At 34.4% G+C, this 17,895-nt stretch overlaps 1 protein-coding gene across 1 annotated transcript in view; it reads left to right on the plus strand.

Moving 5' to 3' along the window:
• Positions 1–17,895, plus strand: part of LOC106662564 (myosin-IA) — a 41,962-nt gene that overhangs the window by 12,945 nt on the left and 11,122 nt on the right. Inside the window, exon 2 of the mRNA XM_014386750.2 lies at positions 8,073–8,179. Coding sequence (XP_014242236.1) covers positions 8,073–8,179 — 107 coding nt within the window. The remainder of the gene's footprint in view (positions 1–8,072; positions 8,180–17,895) is intronic.

A 17,895-nucleotide genomic window follows, 5' to 3' on the forward strand; every position in this document is an offset into this window, starting at 1 on the left:
TCGTTCTTTCTATACGCACAGTTAATGTCTACTGGGTCCTCTGACTGCTGTTCGACTGTCCACGATTATTTCATTGTTAAAATTAACATAGTCTTTAAATGTTTCATTTTTCAGAATATAATAAAATTGAGAGTGTTTTGAACATCCAAATATTCTTTAGAACTTTGAATCCCGCTAGTGACACTGGCTTTTTTATTTCAACCAATACCTTACATAAAGATTAATTAATTGAAAGAAGTTATTTGGTCAATCGGACCACGAATGTAATGGATTCTTTAGAACAGTGGAAAAGGAGATATTTTTGCTAATTGAGCTGATTAATTTTCGCATCATCAGCGAATAGTTCGTTAAATTCATTTTATAAAGAAAATTCTAATAAAAGAAACGTCTAGTTTTGTCTGTCTTTGCTATTTTAGTTGTAGAAGGGGAGATTAATTAAACATCCTGAAATCTCGCATTTCACTGACTGCATGACTAATCTCTCTGCTTGTCATTGTATTACCCGTTAGTCATCATTTAGATAGCAGTTCTTCAAGACCAAAAAATGACAATAATGAAAAAATAATGACATTAAAAAGTTTTTTTACGAACACCTTTGCCCGAGGTCGTGGAGTATCCTCAAAATCAAGGACCGGTGAGTCAGACATGGGAATATCGGGAGGCCCCTGCTTCACGGTCAGGGCGAATGTCCTCCCCTCAGATTCAGCTTCTGTCCTGGTTACAATTTCTGTAAATAAATACAGAAAAAAATTATGATGCATCACCCTTCACAATCAAGATTTTCTAATAAAAGTTAAGTTCAAGGTTGGTACTTGCATCTCATTAAATCTATCCTCCGACCTTTGTCTTAGTTTTACAAAGGTTTGAACCCGTGTTGTAAATAAACAATTTAGCGATAGTCTTTACACAGATTCACTATACACAAATAAGTTTAGAGTTGCTCGATAAAAAAACGAAATTAAATTGTTTACTGCACACATTCACAGACATCTGACATACAAAAACCTACCTCAAATCTTCTTACTTCACCGAGGTCTATAAGAAGAACAAACGCAACAGACAACAGTCAACAAATTTTATTTTAAACAGTTTTGTCATTCCCAAGTAAAGTATTAAGAAGTCAATGAACACATTCGTAAAAATATCAACGAATCCCTTCGGCTTACAGAAAGGACGTAAAGTTGACGTTACAACAAAACGTGTAAATGGAAAAAGAAAACATAGAAAAACGGTAGAATAAGCATCACACAGTAAAATATTTAGCAAAAAAAAGACGATTTTAAAACACGAGAAAACCTTCATCAAAATTTATCTACTGGACTGTCAAAGGAAAGGACAATGCAATATATCAATTTGTGAAATCCTTAATATAAATGTGTGGTGATTAGTGACCGTTAGTCGATAATTATTCAGAAATCGTGAGATGCGGTCTAGTGTGATGTAGGTTTCAGAAAAACATTTTCTTTATCGTGCCAACGTTTCGATCTTTATTAAGATCATCTTCAGGGCCTGGGATTTACAAACATTGTTTAAATTTAACAAATGGATGTGGAAAAAAGTGAATTTATACAATGTAAAATATATTTTTTATATTCAATCTTAATATAAAGTTTACTGATAAAACGTGGATGTTTAATAGTTCTGACAATATTTCAAAATTAAAATGGTTAGACAAAATATAACCTTATTTATATAAAAATTAAAGAATTAAAGCAATGATAAAATTAAAAATCAACGAATTAGCTAAATTGACGAATTCATGCGTTCTTATTATAGAAATGGAAAAGAAAATTCAGAAAAAAATCTCAATAAGAAACTCACACAACTCAGCGAGAATATGTTAACCATGGAAGAGTTTAACTGCGTACAATCACAATAAATAATAGTTTAAGTGAGTATTTTTACCGTTGCGCTCAAAGACAAAAAAACTAGGACACATGAATCTATTTGTTTATAGTCCATGATAGGTATAAAGAATTAATAGTTGACATTAATAACTTATTGTTTATCTGTATAGTGCTACTAACCCCTTAATAATAACGTACGTAGCCAAGTCATGGATGGTCCGCTGTTCCGCGCTCTACCATCTACAATGGTCTACAGCGGTTTAGAGCCTCCGTAAGTCTGGATCGAAGAGAAGGTAGTGGTAGTCCGCGATGTACGACAGGTGGAATGATCATTTTATTGCCTTCACCGCACTACGGAACTGATATTTAACGGCTTCCTTGATAAGCAGTCAACTCCAAACGGTCCGTAAAAGCACCATTTGACCACCAGCAAGCAAGCTCTAAAAGAGTCATCAGAAGGCTTCGTGAGAAGTTCAGTCACTAGTCGTCCCGTATCAGGTTATCTACTATTCGCTTGGACTCTTGACCAATAGTTGTTCTCTTCACAGATGATTACAGAGTTGGTTTTTGGCAATCAGAAACAGGGACGGGGTGGAGAAAGCTTCATGTGCCATGCGTGAGTCACAACCTTTCAAAGACATTCAGTAATGGTATGGGGTATAATCAACGTACTTGCTCCTTCCAAACTGGTTATCAAACAATGTCTGACTGCACTAAGGAACATGAGGAAGTTCTTATGGAAGCTGTGACCCCATTTGCTCCAATTCTCGGAGACAACTAAGAGTTAATGCTGATAATGATAATGCTCGACTGCTGTCGTAGCTCGAGTTGTCACCCATTATTTGGAGGGATTATCACAATGGACAAGTACACTGTGGGATAAGCATTTGTTTAAAATGCTCAACAAAGTACAAATGTAAGGGTTTCTTTTTTGAGGGTATTAATGAAAGGTAGCATTAAGTTTGAAAGAAAACAATACCATCTATGCATCATTACATTTGCAGTGTTACAATTGATGAGGGTGCGGCCTCCTACGTTAACAATCAGTTCCGCCTAAACCTCCTACAGAACATCCGACATAAAAAGCATGACATTATGATGATTTGATCGCCTGTTCGTACCTTACTTTAGAATCTAACCGATTCGCTACTTGAATAAAATTCACTCTAAGTGCTGAACAATCCTAGAAAACGTTTCTCGGGGTATTAAAAGCTAGTTCAAGAGCAGATGCTCTTACATGTTTGTAAACCGGAGGTTCGTTTTATTTACGGAGTGAATTTACAGAATCCACGGATTTCCGTTGTCTAATGTTAGAAATTGGAATGTTAGTAAGTTCACTGATGCTATTATGCTATTACATATTTATAGAAATATTTGTTTTTTGTTTTTTAAGAACCTGCTTGATAAACGGCAGATGACATTTTGCTATTTTTGGTTGTAAAGGTGAGACAACACGACCTTTCTATTTGCTTTATTTTTATTGCTTGATGTCTCATCCCATGCGATCTAACATTTAGAACTGTCGCCTGGAGAATTTCAATTACTAATCCACTTCGGATTGCGTCATAGTAATATTTTTCGATTTTTTTATGCACTTCCATGAAACATGATTTATGGCGCGGCGCAAATGTGCAACGCTCGTTAATAATTAAAACGTGCTCAATTCTAATAAACATAGTGATAAGGAAAATGTGCGTTAATAAACAAGGTAGGAATAGTTTTGCACAAAATATATACCGTTTTATCGTTCACCCCGAGGTTTAGTACAGGATAAAAAGATTTATCAATATTGTTATTTTATCTTAATGAGTTTAAATGCAGCAAAAAAAAATGATTTCTTTATACAAAGTAGTTGGGGTAGTTTTCGCAATTGTTCATTGTTAAGGTTACATACTATACTTTCTGGGTTTTAATGTTGTTGTTTCCCTGGATTCTTTCCTGAAGTAGACTTTTTTAAGTTAACAAACATTTGTCGTCAAGTTAGAATCATCGAGCCTCCCTAAATGGAACAAATGGTAACTAAATTAAATTAAATGTAAAGGTCACGTCTGAGTCACATTTATGTCTCGACATGAGCAAATCTCGGCCAAATGTGGGAGGATGGAGTAAGTGTTATTTTTAAAAATATACACAGTCCCAAGGTTTCGTTTTAAAGACTACTGTGATTCATGTCACTGGAAAACCGGCTGCTTTAAGGCTCTCGCGATGGGAAGAAATGTTTTTGTTTTTCTGGTCGGTGTCGGTAGTAAAAAAGGTTTCCATTCCAAAAAAGACCATGTGAGCCGATCGTACGATTTAATTGGCTGGTTTAACTAATTTTATACAACGGCGTTCGTTATGATTGCCCATAAATGGAAAATCGTGACCATTGGGGTTATTTGAGGTTTAAAAATGGCATCATCAATGAGTGAACTTTAAAAAAAAATCAAACTGAAACTGTATGTTAAATTACTCAAACCCGCGAGTGAAGACCTATGCCGGTTCAGCGTGAGTTCCCCAACTTGCAGACTAACACCCATCCTAAAAGAGAAATGTCGTGTTTTAATATTCATTAGTATCACTAATAATTAATATCACTGTGCCGATATCTATTTCATATTGACATATACCAGGACTTAAGTTTCACAAACCAGCAGGCCATATTTGTTATTCTTGTTCATAATTTATTAACATATAATAAAAAAATTTTAAATTGGCAATGTTAACTTTGTGTGCTTAACTATAGATCTATACATTTTGTTTAACTTCACTAGTTTTCGTGGTCCGCTTGACCAATTAATATTTTTCAATTAATTAAGGTTTTAAGTTGAGATAAAAAAGTCAGTGTCACGAGCGGGATTCGAACCCACGACCTTCGGCTAGATACCCCGCTACTCAAGTGGTAGAGTGTTTCCCTGAACAATTTTGTTGGCGGCGGAGGAGATTTTGGTTGTTTTATTATTTTCGTCAATACTAATTTAAAGTGCGACAGGCGGACTCATTCCAATTGTCACGTTGTAATGTTTATTCATTTTTATATTGTGTAATAGTTATTGCTATTATTACTGATCTAAAGTACATTAGATCTCAATCTCATATGACGCAAAAAAGTATGAGTTTCGTATTTTTCATTCGTTAAGTTGCAAATACACATAAAATAAAATACCTAATACAATAAAATAAAACCATTGTCTTGTTTCTTTCTTAATCAGTAAAAAGTTTTGATCAATTACGCTGTTATACAATACAATTTTTTTTTAAATTCCTCCTTATGCATTTATAACCCTTGTTGATCCTGGTTAATCTTTATTTTCAATCTGCTCATTACCTTTTTTTGTAAATTCCTCTTTATACATTTATAACCCTTGTTGATCCTGGTTAATCTTTCTTTTCAATCTGCTCATTACCTCCGATTAGCAGTTCGTCCAAATTCATATGCATATAACAATTATCTGGTTTAAACGGTTGACAATAGATTCTGCCATTTAATCCTCGCCCGTTGAATATACTGCACTGGAGAAATAAGATTTTTAAAAAACTCCGAAAGTGTGTAAACTATGAAGTGTTACATGAGAATCGAAACTGTGAGAGAGAGCTAGATAAAAATGATTTCCACATGTTTCTTCCGGATATAGGCCAGGAAATGTTTTTCTCCCCTTCTTCAACCTACAATAAATAAAAAAATCCGTGAGAATTACTTTTTACCAAACTGAATACATTTTCATCCCTATCTGTTGTTGTCTGAATTCTTCAAAAGTGGGTGGCCAATGCACGTACGACGTTGGCCTAAAAAACGGTGAATCCGTGGGGTTCGATCGAGTACGGATCTTTTGTACGATAAAGATGAAACCAAAACGAAAGATTTTTTTTAGATATCAGGATTAGAAAATAACTTCATGACCGAGAAGTTTGTACTAGTATTTCACCTTTTTGTATCAAGAACCTCAATTTATCGATTTTTTCTTACAACAAGCAATTGGAGATTGTGTCGGCACTGAACAAATATTAACAGAGTGATTAGTGATTAGATTTCTGCGGTATCGATATATGTTTTTCGGTTAAAAATATCTTTGAAATAAGACTTTTTGTTTCAACTGTGATGTGAGGTGTACAATTTTTGCCTTCATAATCTTCACTCCCGCGGGCATAACTCTTGAAGAAAGTGAAAACCCGCATAATTACATGATCGATCTTAGAAGTGGAATTTCGATGTGACGTATAAAGAATTGCGTACCGATAAATTTTCCATTCCACCGAATAAATAACTGAACACAATTTTGTAGAAACGGTCGTGTCGTGAAACGTCCTCGTCATTTCGATTTTTTATGAAACTCGAGTGAGAATGAGAAAGACTTTGCATTGAGAAACCTCCAAAGTCCAAACAGCGAGAGTGCATCAGAGACGGTCAACAATATAGGAAGTACTTTCACACGCGGCCTTTATTTAAGAATGGAGCCAATTAGCTTTAGACCCATGTTTAGCTTTCTACTTAAGGCCCAATTTGAACAAAAGCAGTCAATTTAAAGCTTTTTGTACCTCGAGCTTGGATTAGGAGAGAAATTCCCTTTTATTTTTAGATTTTTGGTAGGATGTTTTGGTTTCTTTAAATTAACCTCCGGCTGCCTAAAAATAAACCACTTGCGTCTTTAGAAAAGTAGTATTATTGTTAAGATATGTGTAGTGATTAAAAGCACCCTGGTTGTGTTATTTTGACATTTTGGGCTATTTTCAAGAGAGTAATTTAACCATTTCGCCCACACTTGTTATTCGACGGCCCACTTCAAAGATTCGGTACTCCTTGCGGGACACCGCGCTCAATTAATTTTTCCTGGTCAACTTACAAAAAACGCAGGATGTCTTAATCCCGTCTAGGGGTCAGTTTCCTGAACATAGCCATATCACGAAAGGAGAAAAATTTCTAATATTTGTCTCTTGAACTGTAACGAGTGCTGAACAATTCGCTTTCTGGAGAGTAGATTATTATTTATGAGTCTATCTTCCGTTTAGTGAACCAACGCGGAAACGCGTTCCACGGTGAAGAGATCACTAAATATTTTACCTAAAATATTATACGATATGGATCTGTATTTAAGATAATGATTGAGGTCATCAACACGAACAAAACACTTGTTTTATCCCAAGCTTTCGGTTATATAGTTCATAATCATCACGACCCCGTTATAAAGATAAATGAAATATATGCCATAACAAAAGATAAAAACATCAATAAATAATTTAGTGTGAGTCAACTCGACAGGTGATTATTAAATATACTTGTGCGTATATTACATCATATTATGGCATAAAACAAGTGTTTTGTTCCTGTGGATGATCTCACCCTGATCCTAATAATAATTATTTTACCTAAGCTTGATATTGAATGTTCTCGTGGTTCGATAGTTTTGGCGTTTTGGACTACCTATATCTGAATCTCTCGTCAGTCCTGCCACTGAAGATAGCGAGAAGCCGAAACGCTTCTGACAGTTCAAAAAAAGCGAGGATGTCCGAACCAAAATGATCGGCCATGACTAAAATCATGTCCCTGAAGAACTCAAGAGAAAATCACAGAATTGTACTTCTGTCGATTATACCTGCAAGATGCAAGAACAGTCAATTATAACTTATAGGCACGTCTGGCTCGCTTGTTCTCGCTGTTACTCTCCATTTTTATCTGGTTTATAAACAGAAGGACATATAGAGGCGAGACATATCTTACGTTAAAGGCCCACTCGCGGAAGAATAATTTTCATCAAAGTGCTGACAGTCGAAAAGTTGTTTTTAGGTTTCTTCCTCTACAACGATTAAGATGAAATTCATATCAAATACATCTTTAAAAAAACGTTTCCTTTGACGTCCCATCATTCCAATTTACTATATTAATCGATAATGATATTCTTATATATTAGAAAGGTAATTTATACTAATATATTTGGATAGGATGCAGTAGTTTCGAAGAAATTGCACGATTTCGTACTGCAAATTTACAAACCTGGTGAGTTTTTCGAAAATGGATGTTGAATAACAATGAGTCATTTCCATTCTAAACAAGGATATCCTTCATGCAAAAACAATGTGAAAACAAAAGCATCTTATATTAAATGGACCACTACTCACAACCGTGAAAATTATTTGAAGCCAAGCGAAATGTTCGGGAACGGGAAATTCTGCTGGGAAACAAGTTTTGTTCAAATAAAACGTTTCCAGAATCAATATTATTTCAAGTTATTAACAATGTTTCTTTTTCAGATTCAACGCCGGCCATATTTATACATACATCGGAGAAGTATGCGTTTCTGTCAATCCTTACAGGACGTTGAATATCTACGGGCCGGAGCAAATCCAGAAATATAAAGGTGAGTTTTCGTTTAATACATCATCTTTTAATATAGAGCTTGATTTGTTTGAATTGAGGTGTATTTCGCATTGCAACACCATTTGCTTTCGAATAAATACGTAAGACTTAGTCATTTGAGATTAGTCATGCCCAAGTTGACAAAAGTCCTCCCATATAAAGAAGCCTTTATGAATAATTCATCAAATAGCCAGTTTGTTGTTTTGAAGAGAGAGGGTAATATCGCCTCCAATTAGACGACGTTAAAACGATCTTCACTTTTAATTACAAGTGATTTTCCAACGGAATACTCGAATAGAAACTATATTTCCGACTTTGTTCGGCTTTACTTGCAATTTTCACACCATTTTCAAACGTTATGGCCAATTGAGCATGTCAACATTTCTGTTTTTAATTATACGGCCTATTTATGGTTTGTTTACGTTGAATAACGGTCGAACGGTTGTAAAATGTATTAATGCCATATGGGCACGTCGTCATTAAAACCAAAACTAGCACATTAAGGCAGCACACGCCTTGCAGGGACATGTAAAGTAAAATTGATGAACCTTATTTACATGAAGTTTACTTTAACCAAAGTAAAAACTTCAATAGACTGTTTCATTTACATATTGAGCAAAAAAAGAAAAAAATACGATTTATTTAGTATAAATATTAAACTTCTAAATAAAACTAAATAAGATAATATCCTTATTCCACCATGTACTCAAAGGAACATCAAGATAGTTCAATTAACATAAAATGAAACATAATTGAGCAAAAAAGAAACAAATACGATTTGTTCAGTATAAATACAAAATACTTATCGTATTTAGAAATCGTGAGATGCGGTCTGGTGTGATGTAGGTTTCAGAAAAACATTTTCTTTATCGTGCCAAAGTTTCCATCGAGAGTGTCCACACGACACGCAAGAATGGCACAATTACACAGAAGGCAAACACTTTGAGACCTGAAGATGATCTGAATAAAGATCGAAACGTTGGCACGATAAAGAAAATGTTTTTCTGAAACCTACATCACACCAGACCGCATCTCACGATTTCTAAATAAATATACGGTCACTAATCACCACACATAAATATAAAACTTCTAAATAAAACTAAATAAGAAAATATCCTTATTCCACCATATACGCAAAGGTACATCAAGATAGTTCAATTAACATAAAGTGAAACATAATTGAGCAAAAAAGAAAAAATACGATTTGTTTAGTATAAATATAAAACTTCTAAATAAAACTAAATAAGAAAATATCCTTATTCCATCATGTACACAGAGGTACATCAAGTTAGTTCAATTAACATAAAGTGAAACATAATTGAGCAAAAAAGAACCAAATACGACTTGTTTAGAATAAATATAAAACTTCTAAATAAAACTAAATAAGAAAATATCCTTATTCCACCATGTACGCAAAGGTACATCAAGATAGTTCAATTAACATAAAGTGAAACATAATTGAGCAAAAAAGAAACAAATACATTTGTTTAGTATAAATATAAAACTTCTAAATAAAACTAAAGAAGGACATATCCTCATTCCACCATGCCCACAAAGGTACATCAACATAGTTCAATTAACATAAAGTGAAAACCTTTGTAAATTAATTGGATGCTAGTTCTTCTCTCTCATCTTCAGCGCTAATAAGCCCACACGTCTTCTCGCTTATCAGTTTTTTATATCGGCATTGATTTCTATGCAGAAAGCGAGGAAATTTTTAATTTACATCTCAACCACCATCTATCGAACATGCGTGTTGAAACAATTTAAAGCTTAACTGCAAAAAAACAGTTTATTAATTGAACCATCCTTGTCAACAAAATTACAAATACATATTACAAAAAAAGATAACTTTTAGAAGTAATGCTTCAAGTTTTTTATTCTGTGGCCGTGGTTTTATGTGCTTGTGTGTAAATGTATCAAATAATAAATGAGTCACGTTTAATTGTGTATAAAAATTATTGTAAATTTATTTAGAAATCGTGAGATGCGGTCTGGTGTTGTAGGTTTCAGAAAAACATTTTCTTTATCGTGCCAACGTTTCGATCTTTATTGAGATCATCTCCAGGGCTCAGTGTTTGTCTTCTGTGAAATTGTGCCATTCTTGCGTGTCGTGTCGAGAGTGCCTTACACCTACATCACACCAGACCGCATCTCACGATTTCTAAATAAATATCGATTAACGGTCACTAATCACCACACATTATTGTAAATAGATAACAATAGCCTAAATTAAATAAACTCCTAGACACTTTGTTTGGATGGTTTTAGATCGACACAAAAACAAAAAAAAACATTTTCTGAGTGCCTTATAAACATACAAAATAAGAGAGCTAACATTTATAATTGTGGTCCGCTACGTCTTATCAACACGAAACAAATCCTTCAACTGATATTATTTAGAGATATTGTTCATATTGTGGCTAAGCGCCAGCTTCAGTGGAAGTCTTTCGCTTCAATCACAACCTACAAAAAGGACAAAAAAAGAGAAAATGTGTGGACAATACTATTTAAGCTGACTGACTATAATGACTGACAAACTCATAAAATATTAATTTAAAAAATAATAGGATGCAAAAATTTATCAACAATAATTATTAAGAATTAGTTAAATAGGTAGAACATGAAATAGGTCATTGCCAGCCATCTCATTCTTTGTTGTACTTTTCCTTTCCTTCTCGGATTTTGTACCTATTACATTACTTATTTTTCCAACTCTGCAGCCAAATTTTATTCATGCTCTCTAAGCTTCTCTAGCTTTCCTTCCAATTGCCAGCCTCTCTCTAACTCAGAGCCTCGTCAGTCGAGGTAAAATATACGTATAATAAACACAAAATACATTTAAAATCATGGTAGTTAAATATATTTAAATAGTGGTAGCATTCATACTGTCCCAGAGTTCTCGATATTCCTCATGGTAATTGGGAAAGTAGCACCTCCAATATACCTAAAATACTTGTAATTACCAATTCCACGTCAGAGTAACACACCCAATCATGAAAAATAATCTATTAGTGTAACTTTTTTTAAATGATTGACATTATCTATTCAGACGAGTTTCTTGAGCAATAGAGAAAACAATGCATATTTATTAATAACTTTTTTTAAATTTGTGAACAGATCAAGGTTTACGATTATTTAATAAGGTTTTATTTATCTTAATGATCTAAATGATTTGAAAAGTAAAAAAAAACACTAAGCCTTTCAACGTCATACTTTTAATGAAACGTCTCCACCACGATAAACGTTAATAAATTCCAAGTACCTCCATTAATGATAAAGCAATGCAACATGGGTGTGGCGTATTTCTTCACGTAAATGGCATACTTGAGATAACGAAGTGCTTAGAGAGAATTAACAAGAAATTAACTATGACATGATATACGTTCCAAATATGTTTCGAAATGTCGCCTTCAGGGAAACAATGGTCCATGTACCACTCTTGTCAGTTATGGTAGTTCTTTTACGTTTCTAATTTTCAAGAAGAAAAGTAATTTACTCTTTCCCCTTGAAATGTGGGGACGACAGGCTGAGTTACTATTGTGCCAGCAATTATCAATTAGCTTCACATTTAATTGTAAGCCCCGGCGCATTCCCTTCCGTTCGGTGTTGGTTCACTTTCTTCTCGCTTTGAACAGCCTTTGAGTTTTCTTCTGGTATCTTTGAAACTTTCCTCTGGTGAAGTGGGCTTATCACTTCGAGATATCCATTTCGAGACTGGTTTTAAACCTCTTAATTGGGCTCATTCACGTTTTCATCGTCTAGTTATCTGTTTAAAGCAAAAACAAAACACGCAACAACTCAAAGATTTGGCATAAAAGGCTAACCGGGCGAAGGATTCAAATTGTACCCGGTCGCAGGACCTTTTATCATCCTTGTATGTTTTCATTGAAATGATAAATCGAACTAATTTATAAATTTTCCTTGCGAATATTGTAGTTTCATAACAATATTTTAAATCATTTAAAAAAGTTTCCATGTCCGCATAAAATTTTCTTCTTCAGGCTACTACTCCAATTATTAAAACGGTGTCTGTCACGCAGGGTGTATTATATATTTCCTAACGATTTGTTGTAACACTTAATTTTTAAAAAATCATTCAGCAAATTAAATCTAATCTACTTTCGACTTGTCATTCACACACAGGTTTATTTATAAAATTAACACCTGTAATTTTTTTTAACCGGTGCAAGAATGGCAAAACGGTTTCATTTTCGGTTTCTTAAGACATTTTAAAGTTGTTACCCAGTCGAAAACGGCGTTGCGCAAAACATGCTTCTCGAAAAGAAGAAAATACGAAAAAGTGTGCGGTTAATTTTTTTTTAAATATCAACTCTAAAAATATAAGAGTATTATTGTGAATCAGTCTTAAAGTTTATGTAAATGGTACCACTCGATTTACTCAACTTTAAAAATAATTTGCACCACCTAAATTCAGGCTATTAGGGGTGAACCTCGTGTCAACTCGACCAGAGCTTGTTAAAAAATCTTGGAAGAAGCCTTAAAAATTAAAGCAATTAATTATTCTTTTCATCTGAAGTTTTTGGTTGAGTTGAAAAATTAATGTCACGAACGGGATTCGAACCCACGACCTTCGGCACAATACGCCGCTGATCTAATCACTTGTGCTATGGTGACTTCCATCCCCTCGGACACCAACTTCCCATCATAACGTATAACCGTTCGAACTTTCCCTCTTTTTGCCATTTTTCATTTCAACCAAGAACCTTAGATGAAAAGAATATTTAATGGGAATAATTAATATGGTCAATTATGGCCACTAAACAAATATGGATTAATTTAATACTTAAAATTAAAGTTCACGATACTTTGATAGAGATGTTTTGAGAGCAATTATGGCTGTCAATCCACTGTCGAGTATCAAGAAACTTGAGGTGATTTGGTCAAAGTTGGAATGGTACCCAAGAACTGCAGAAGCATTATTCACGTTTCGAAATGCAGTAAAACTCAGCTTTTCCATTCATCAAACTTATACGAAAAGCGCTTGCGATGAAAAGTAGATCTATTTCAACAAACTGTGAAGCAATGAGTATGCGCAACAAACTCTTCCTGTGCCAAGGCGAGAAAGTTTTGCTAGAAAGGTCATGTGTGTTTCAAAGGAGTGATTTTAAAAAGGTTTCTGAAGGCCTGGCGAAAAATTCACAGCTCAACTTGGGAGGGAATATAAATGCTTTTCTGCCCGAAGATGTCCAGATATGGGTAGACAGTTATGAAAAAAAAATGTTCGCAAGGTCCTTTTCACATCAAACCTCATCAAATAGTAACTTCAAACTCCTCCCTTAACTAGCCACAACTTGCTCCTTTGGATTGCCAATTATTCTATTTATTTTGAACCAAATTGTACGCCAAATATTCAACAATGCAGGATAAATAATAACCTGATTTTTCAATCTTCAAATTATTATCTTTCCGTAGCATTCTGCCACGTACTCTTGTTTTTATACGTTTTTGGCCATATTTTATTAAACAAAATCCTTGTATTTATATTCAACCATTTTACATTATCATCTTTTTCATCAAAGAAATGTACCTTTATGCACTCACCATGAAAATTCACAACTCCATATAGCTCAACTTGAGAGGGTTCATGCTGATCAGGTCGACAGTGCCCAAATTTATCATACATCAAGGTCATAGATTTCACGACTGTAATCCGAACTTCTCGCTTGGATTGCCACTTATTCCTGTTCGCATCACCGCGGATCCAAACCCTTAAGATGAGATTTCAAAGCTTTTCATTCAGTATAAAGTTTTTCTTTCGGAAAGAACCATGCACTCAATTTATCTGTGGGTTCAACTGAATCCACATCCGAAGACTAAAGCTCAGTCGTCCATTTTCTGCATTGTTCCTTCAATTGTGACATTTTTATTTGCTGTTGATGACATATGTGGTGTTGCGAAATGTGTTTGGTATAATGCGTACATAAGTGAGTAAATAAACCATTTTTCCATTTTGTTGCTGCTTCACGTCTGGAAGAGGTGAAAAATTAAAAACAGCCCAAACGTGTGGTCCACCTAGGAGTGATCAGGACATACCGGATTGACACTAAGTACCTGTATGTCCAGGTAATTCAAATAACGGTCTATACGCCCTAGTAAAAGAAAAGGTAAGGAATCCCAGACATGTTCACGAAGTCTATTCTGTGCTTTGGGTTTCTCGCTTTCACAAGGTTGCATTTTCTGTTTAAAGTGATGTGTAGACCACTTTGTTTACTCACGAATATCTACATCTCGGTATGGGACTGGATGAAAAACAAATTCACATATTATCTGACAAACTTTCCACCTATTTTATGGGTAAAAGAATCTTGAGTTTTTATAAATGTTTCAAATTTCTTTGAATACTCAGTCCCAACAAGTGTCGTGTGCAAAGTTGGGACTGATTCTATTTTCAAAGAAATTTGAAACCATTTATAAAAAATTAATTATGTCAATTTTTATGTATTTTTAATAGTTTTGCCCTGTTGATGACCTTAAAATAGGTCAAAAGCTTGGCACATAACAATTTAATTTTTTCATCCAGACCACACCGAGATCCAGAATATTCGTGAGAATTCAAAATTAGTTTCTCGCTGTCGTTTGCTAATCTTTCAAGCTATCGCATCACTTTGAAACTGCATAGTCGAAAATCGTTCTAGTTATCGTCGAACTCTGTCATCTAGGCAGGTCTGTAACGATTTTTGGCCAAAATCGACGAATGATGCTGGAAATGTCGATTTGTCTCGATTGATTGATTGTCTTTCTTTACTTTCAATTTAATTAATATAAACGATTAATTAACAAAAACAGATTTATTCTCAACTGACACTATATTAAGATAAAAAAGAAGAATTACAGGTACGATTACAATGTCATCAAATTAAATTATTACAAATTTTATCCATTAGTTTATTTACATAAATAGGAGGTTGTGTAATATTATTTTAAATTTGCTGTTCATGACAGACAGTTTTAATTAATGTTAATAAATGCAACAGAGTTGATTATTTTCCACGTTTCGCCAGCTACAATTGTTTGTTGTTATTTTTTCCATAAAAAAGTAATTTTCGTGGTTTGAAAGCATTTAATTTTTATCGCTTTTCGTCTTAGAGCTTCTGGCTAACGTGAAAACTCCCAGTGTCTCACTATTATTGATTTATACGAATTTGTGTCAACGCCTAATAAACGCAAGGCAAATTCCTAGTTTATCCAATTGTTCAAATGTATGTTTACTTATCCGATACAATTTGGAATGTATTCGTTTACATTTTTTCTGTTTCAAGCATTGTTAAGTGCTATAAAATATTGCAAATAAATTTGATCCTAATCACGTGTAAAAACGTTAATGAGAGTTTAAAAATTGTTATTGCTAGAGGAGAGTTTAGTTTTATTATCTACGACACGACACGTGTTTGATGCTGTTTCTGGTATCACCACGTTTGTTGCCTGCCACCCCGTGTATCACGTACTTGTAATGCATCGGGAAAAAAACATTACACAATCCGACGATGAAAAGTCTGACAGTTACAGGCGTGGATTTACATTTTCTCAGGCGCGGACAGATAAGGTTTTCGAATCTGAGAGGAAATACAGTTTGTGATCCGGAGCGGGAAGTATTTTGAAATCATACGCCCCTAAAAATATTCCTTCATGTACTAAAGTCATTATTTCAAACCTCATTACTAACCAATCCAATTTTTCCAAAGAATTACATAAATTATAATAATTTAAATATTAATAATCTCGAAGTTGTTTCTCGATCTGTAGAAAACTTTCTTTTCGAAAACAATCCTGTTTATATTTTGGCTCCCAGGCATTCTTTTTTATTCAATTCAATGATTTAATTGCATATTCTCATAGAATAATTCATATAATTTGTACTCTCGCACATTATTCATTATATTTTATAATTGTAATTCTACCTTTGGGCATCATTTCTTCGAAGAATTGTTCCTGCGAGATTGACTTAATAACCTAATCTAAATGAACTTCGGTCTTATTGAATTTGTGTAAACTAAAATTTCAAAAAGTGTCACGTTCTTTTGTTTTTGAATGAAAGTTGTTCATAATTGTACACTTTGTAAAACCGACAGATTGTTTGGTATACATTTAATAGATTGGTATTGTACTTTTAATTGATGATTTATAAAGTTTTTTTACCCTGCTCACACTCATTCTTTATAATTTACACTTGTAATTCTAACCTTTAGTCAATGGCATTCTAATTTTAAATCCAAAGGAAAAATATTGATAGTTTGTCAATTTGTTGCCTTGTAACCGTTGGTCGCGTCCATGAGATATTTTATATTCGTCCTGTTCCAGAAGAGTATCTGAAGCTTAAATAAGCAGAGGTACAGCTTATCACGCCCGTTATGTAATAAATTCTTGAAGTGAATGAGTACTCCGTGTAGAACAAAAGCAATGAAAGAGTCAAAAATACGCCTGTAAACCAAAATTTGGCCGCTTTTCCGCATTCACCGGGCAACGAAACGCCGAGCAGTCTCAGGACTGTCCTATGCTTCAAGTATACATCCAATGCTATTTTTACACTGGGTAGTTTCAGTTTACATGTTGAAAACATCAGCATTAACAATGTAATGGTTGAACCCATTAAAGTTAAATATTGTTATCATTAGGAAACGAATAATTGATACACGGTGGTCACGTTACAAAACATTGTTCAGCTCATAATTTTCCTTTTTGAAAATTCATGAGAAACAATTTTACAAAGAATAAAACGCTAAGCGTGTTGAGCTTAGCTGCTTTTACTGGTCTTAAATATAATAGAAAATACTAATTATTCTTACCGAATTTCTGTCTGTCTGTTTGTCTGTCTGTCTGTCTGTCTGTCTGTCTGTCTGTCTGTCTGTCTGTCTGTCTGTCTGTCTGTATGTCTGTATGTCTGTCTGTCTGTCTCTCTGTCTGTCTGTCTNTCTCTCTCTATCTCTCTCTCTCTATCTCTCTCCCTCTCTCACTCACTCTCTCTCTCCCCCTCGCTCTCTCTCACTCTCTCTCCCCCTCTCCCACTCTCTCTCTCTCTCTCTCTCTCTCTGTCTCTCTCTGTCTGTCTCTCTCTCTCTCTCTCTCTCTCTCTCTCTCTCTCTCTCTCTGTCTCCCCCCTCCCTCCCCCTCTCTCTCTCTTTCTCTCTCCCTCCCTCTCTCTCTCTCTCTCTCTTTTCTTATTTTCTTATTTCTCCTTATCTATCTCTATCTATCAATTCCAACACTCCTTCATTTCTCTTCCAATTCTACCCTTGAGCGTCAGTCAAAGAAATGAGGCTATCCTTTGCGAATGAGGTTTATTCAACACAATACAACCGAATCTATGTCATCGTTTTTTTTTTCTGTTCTTATTCTGTTCAATCGAGTAGTATTCTATCATAGGCCGTTAACAAAGTTTGTTGGGAAAAAAAAGGTTTAATGAATTCATTTTTAGTGAAACGAAAGAAAATTCCAATTGGACATTCATATATTCAGTCCATTAGTTCAATTCTATCCTTGAGTAACCTTTATTCGAACGTTCTTCCCCCATGTGAATGGCTCTTGAAAATACCATAAGAAAAAAATCACTGTATGGGCCTCTTTGTTCTCCTTTTTCCCTTTTTCTATGTTCCGTTCATTCCGTAAGCCCACGTTCGTATATTTTGTTTGTACTTTCTTGGAAAGTGGCCCACTGTATGAATGAAAATGTGTGTAACCTCAAGATCGATTTTTATA

The sequence above is a fragment of the Cimex lectularius genome, unplaced genomic scaffold, assembly GCF_000648675.2.
Source record: "Cimex lectularius strain Harlan isolate CLEC.00 unplaced genomic scaffold, Clec_2.1 scaffold43, whole genome shotgun sequence".
NCBI lineage: Eukaryota > Metazoa > Arthropoda > Insecta > Hemiptera > Cimicidae > Cimex > Cimex lectularius.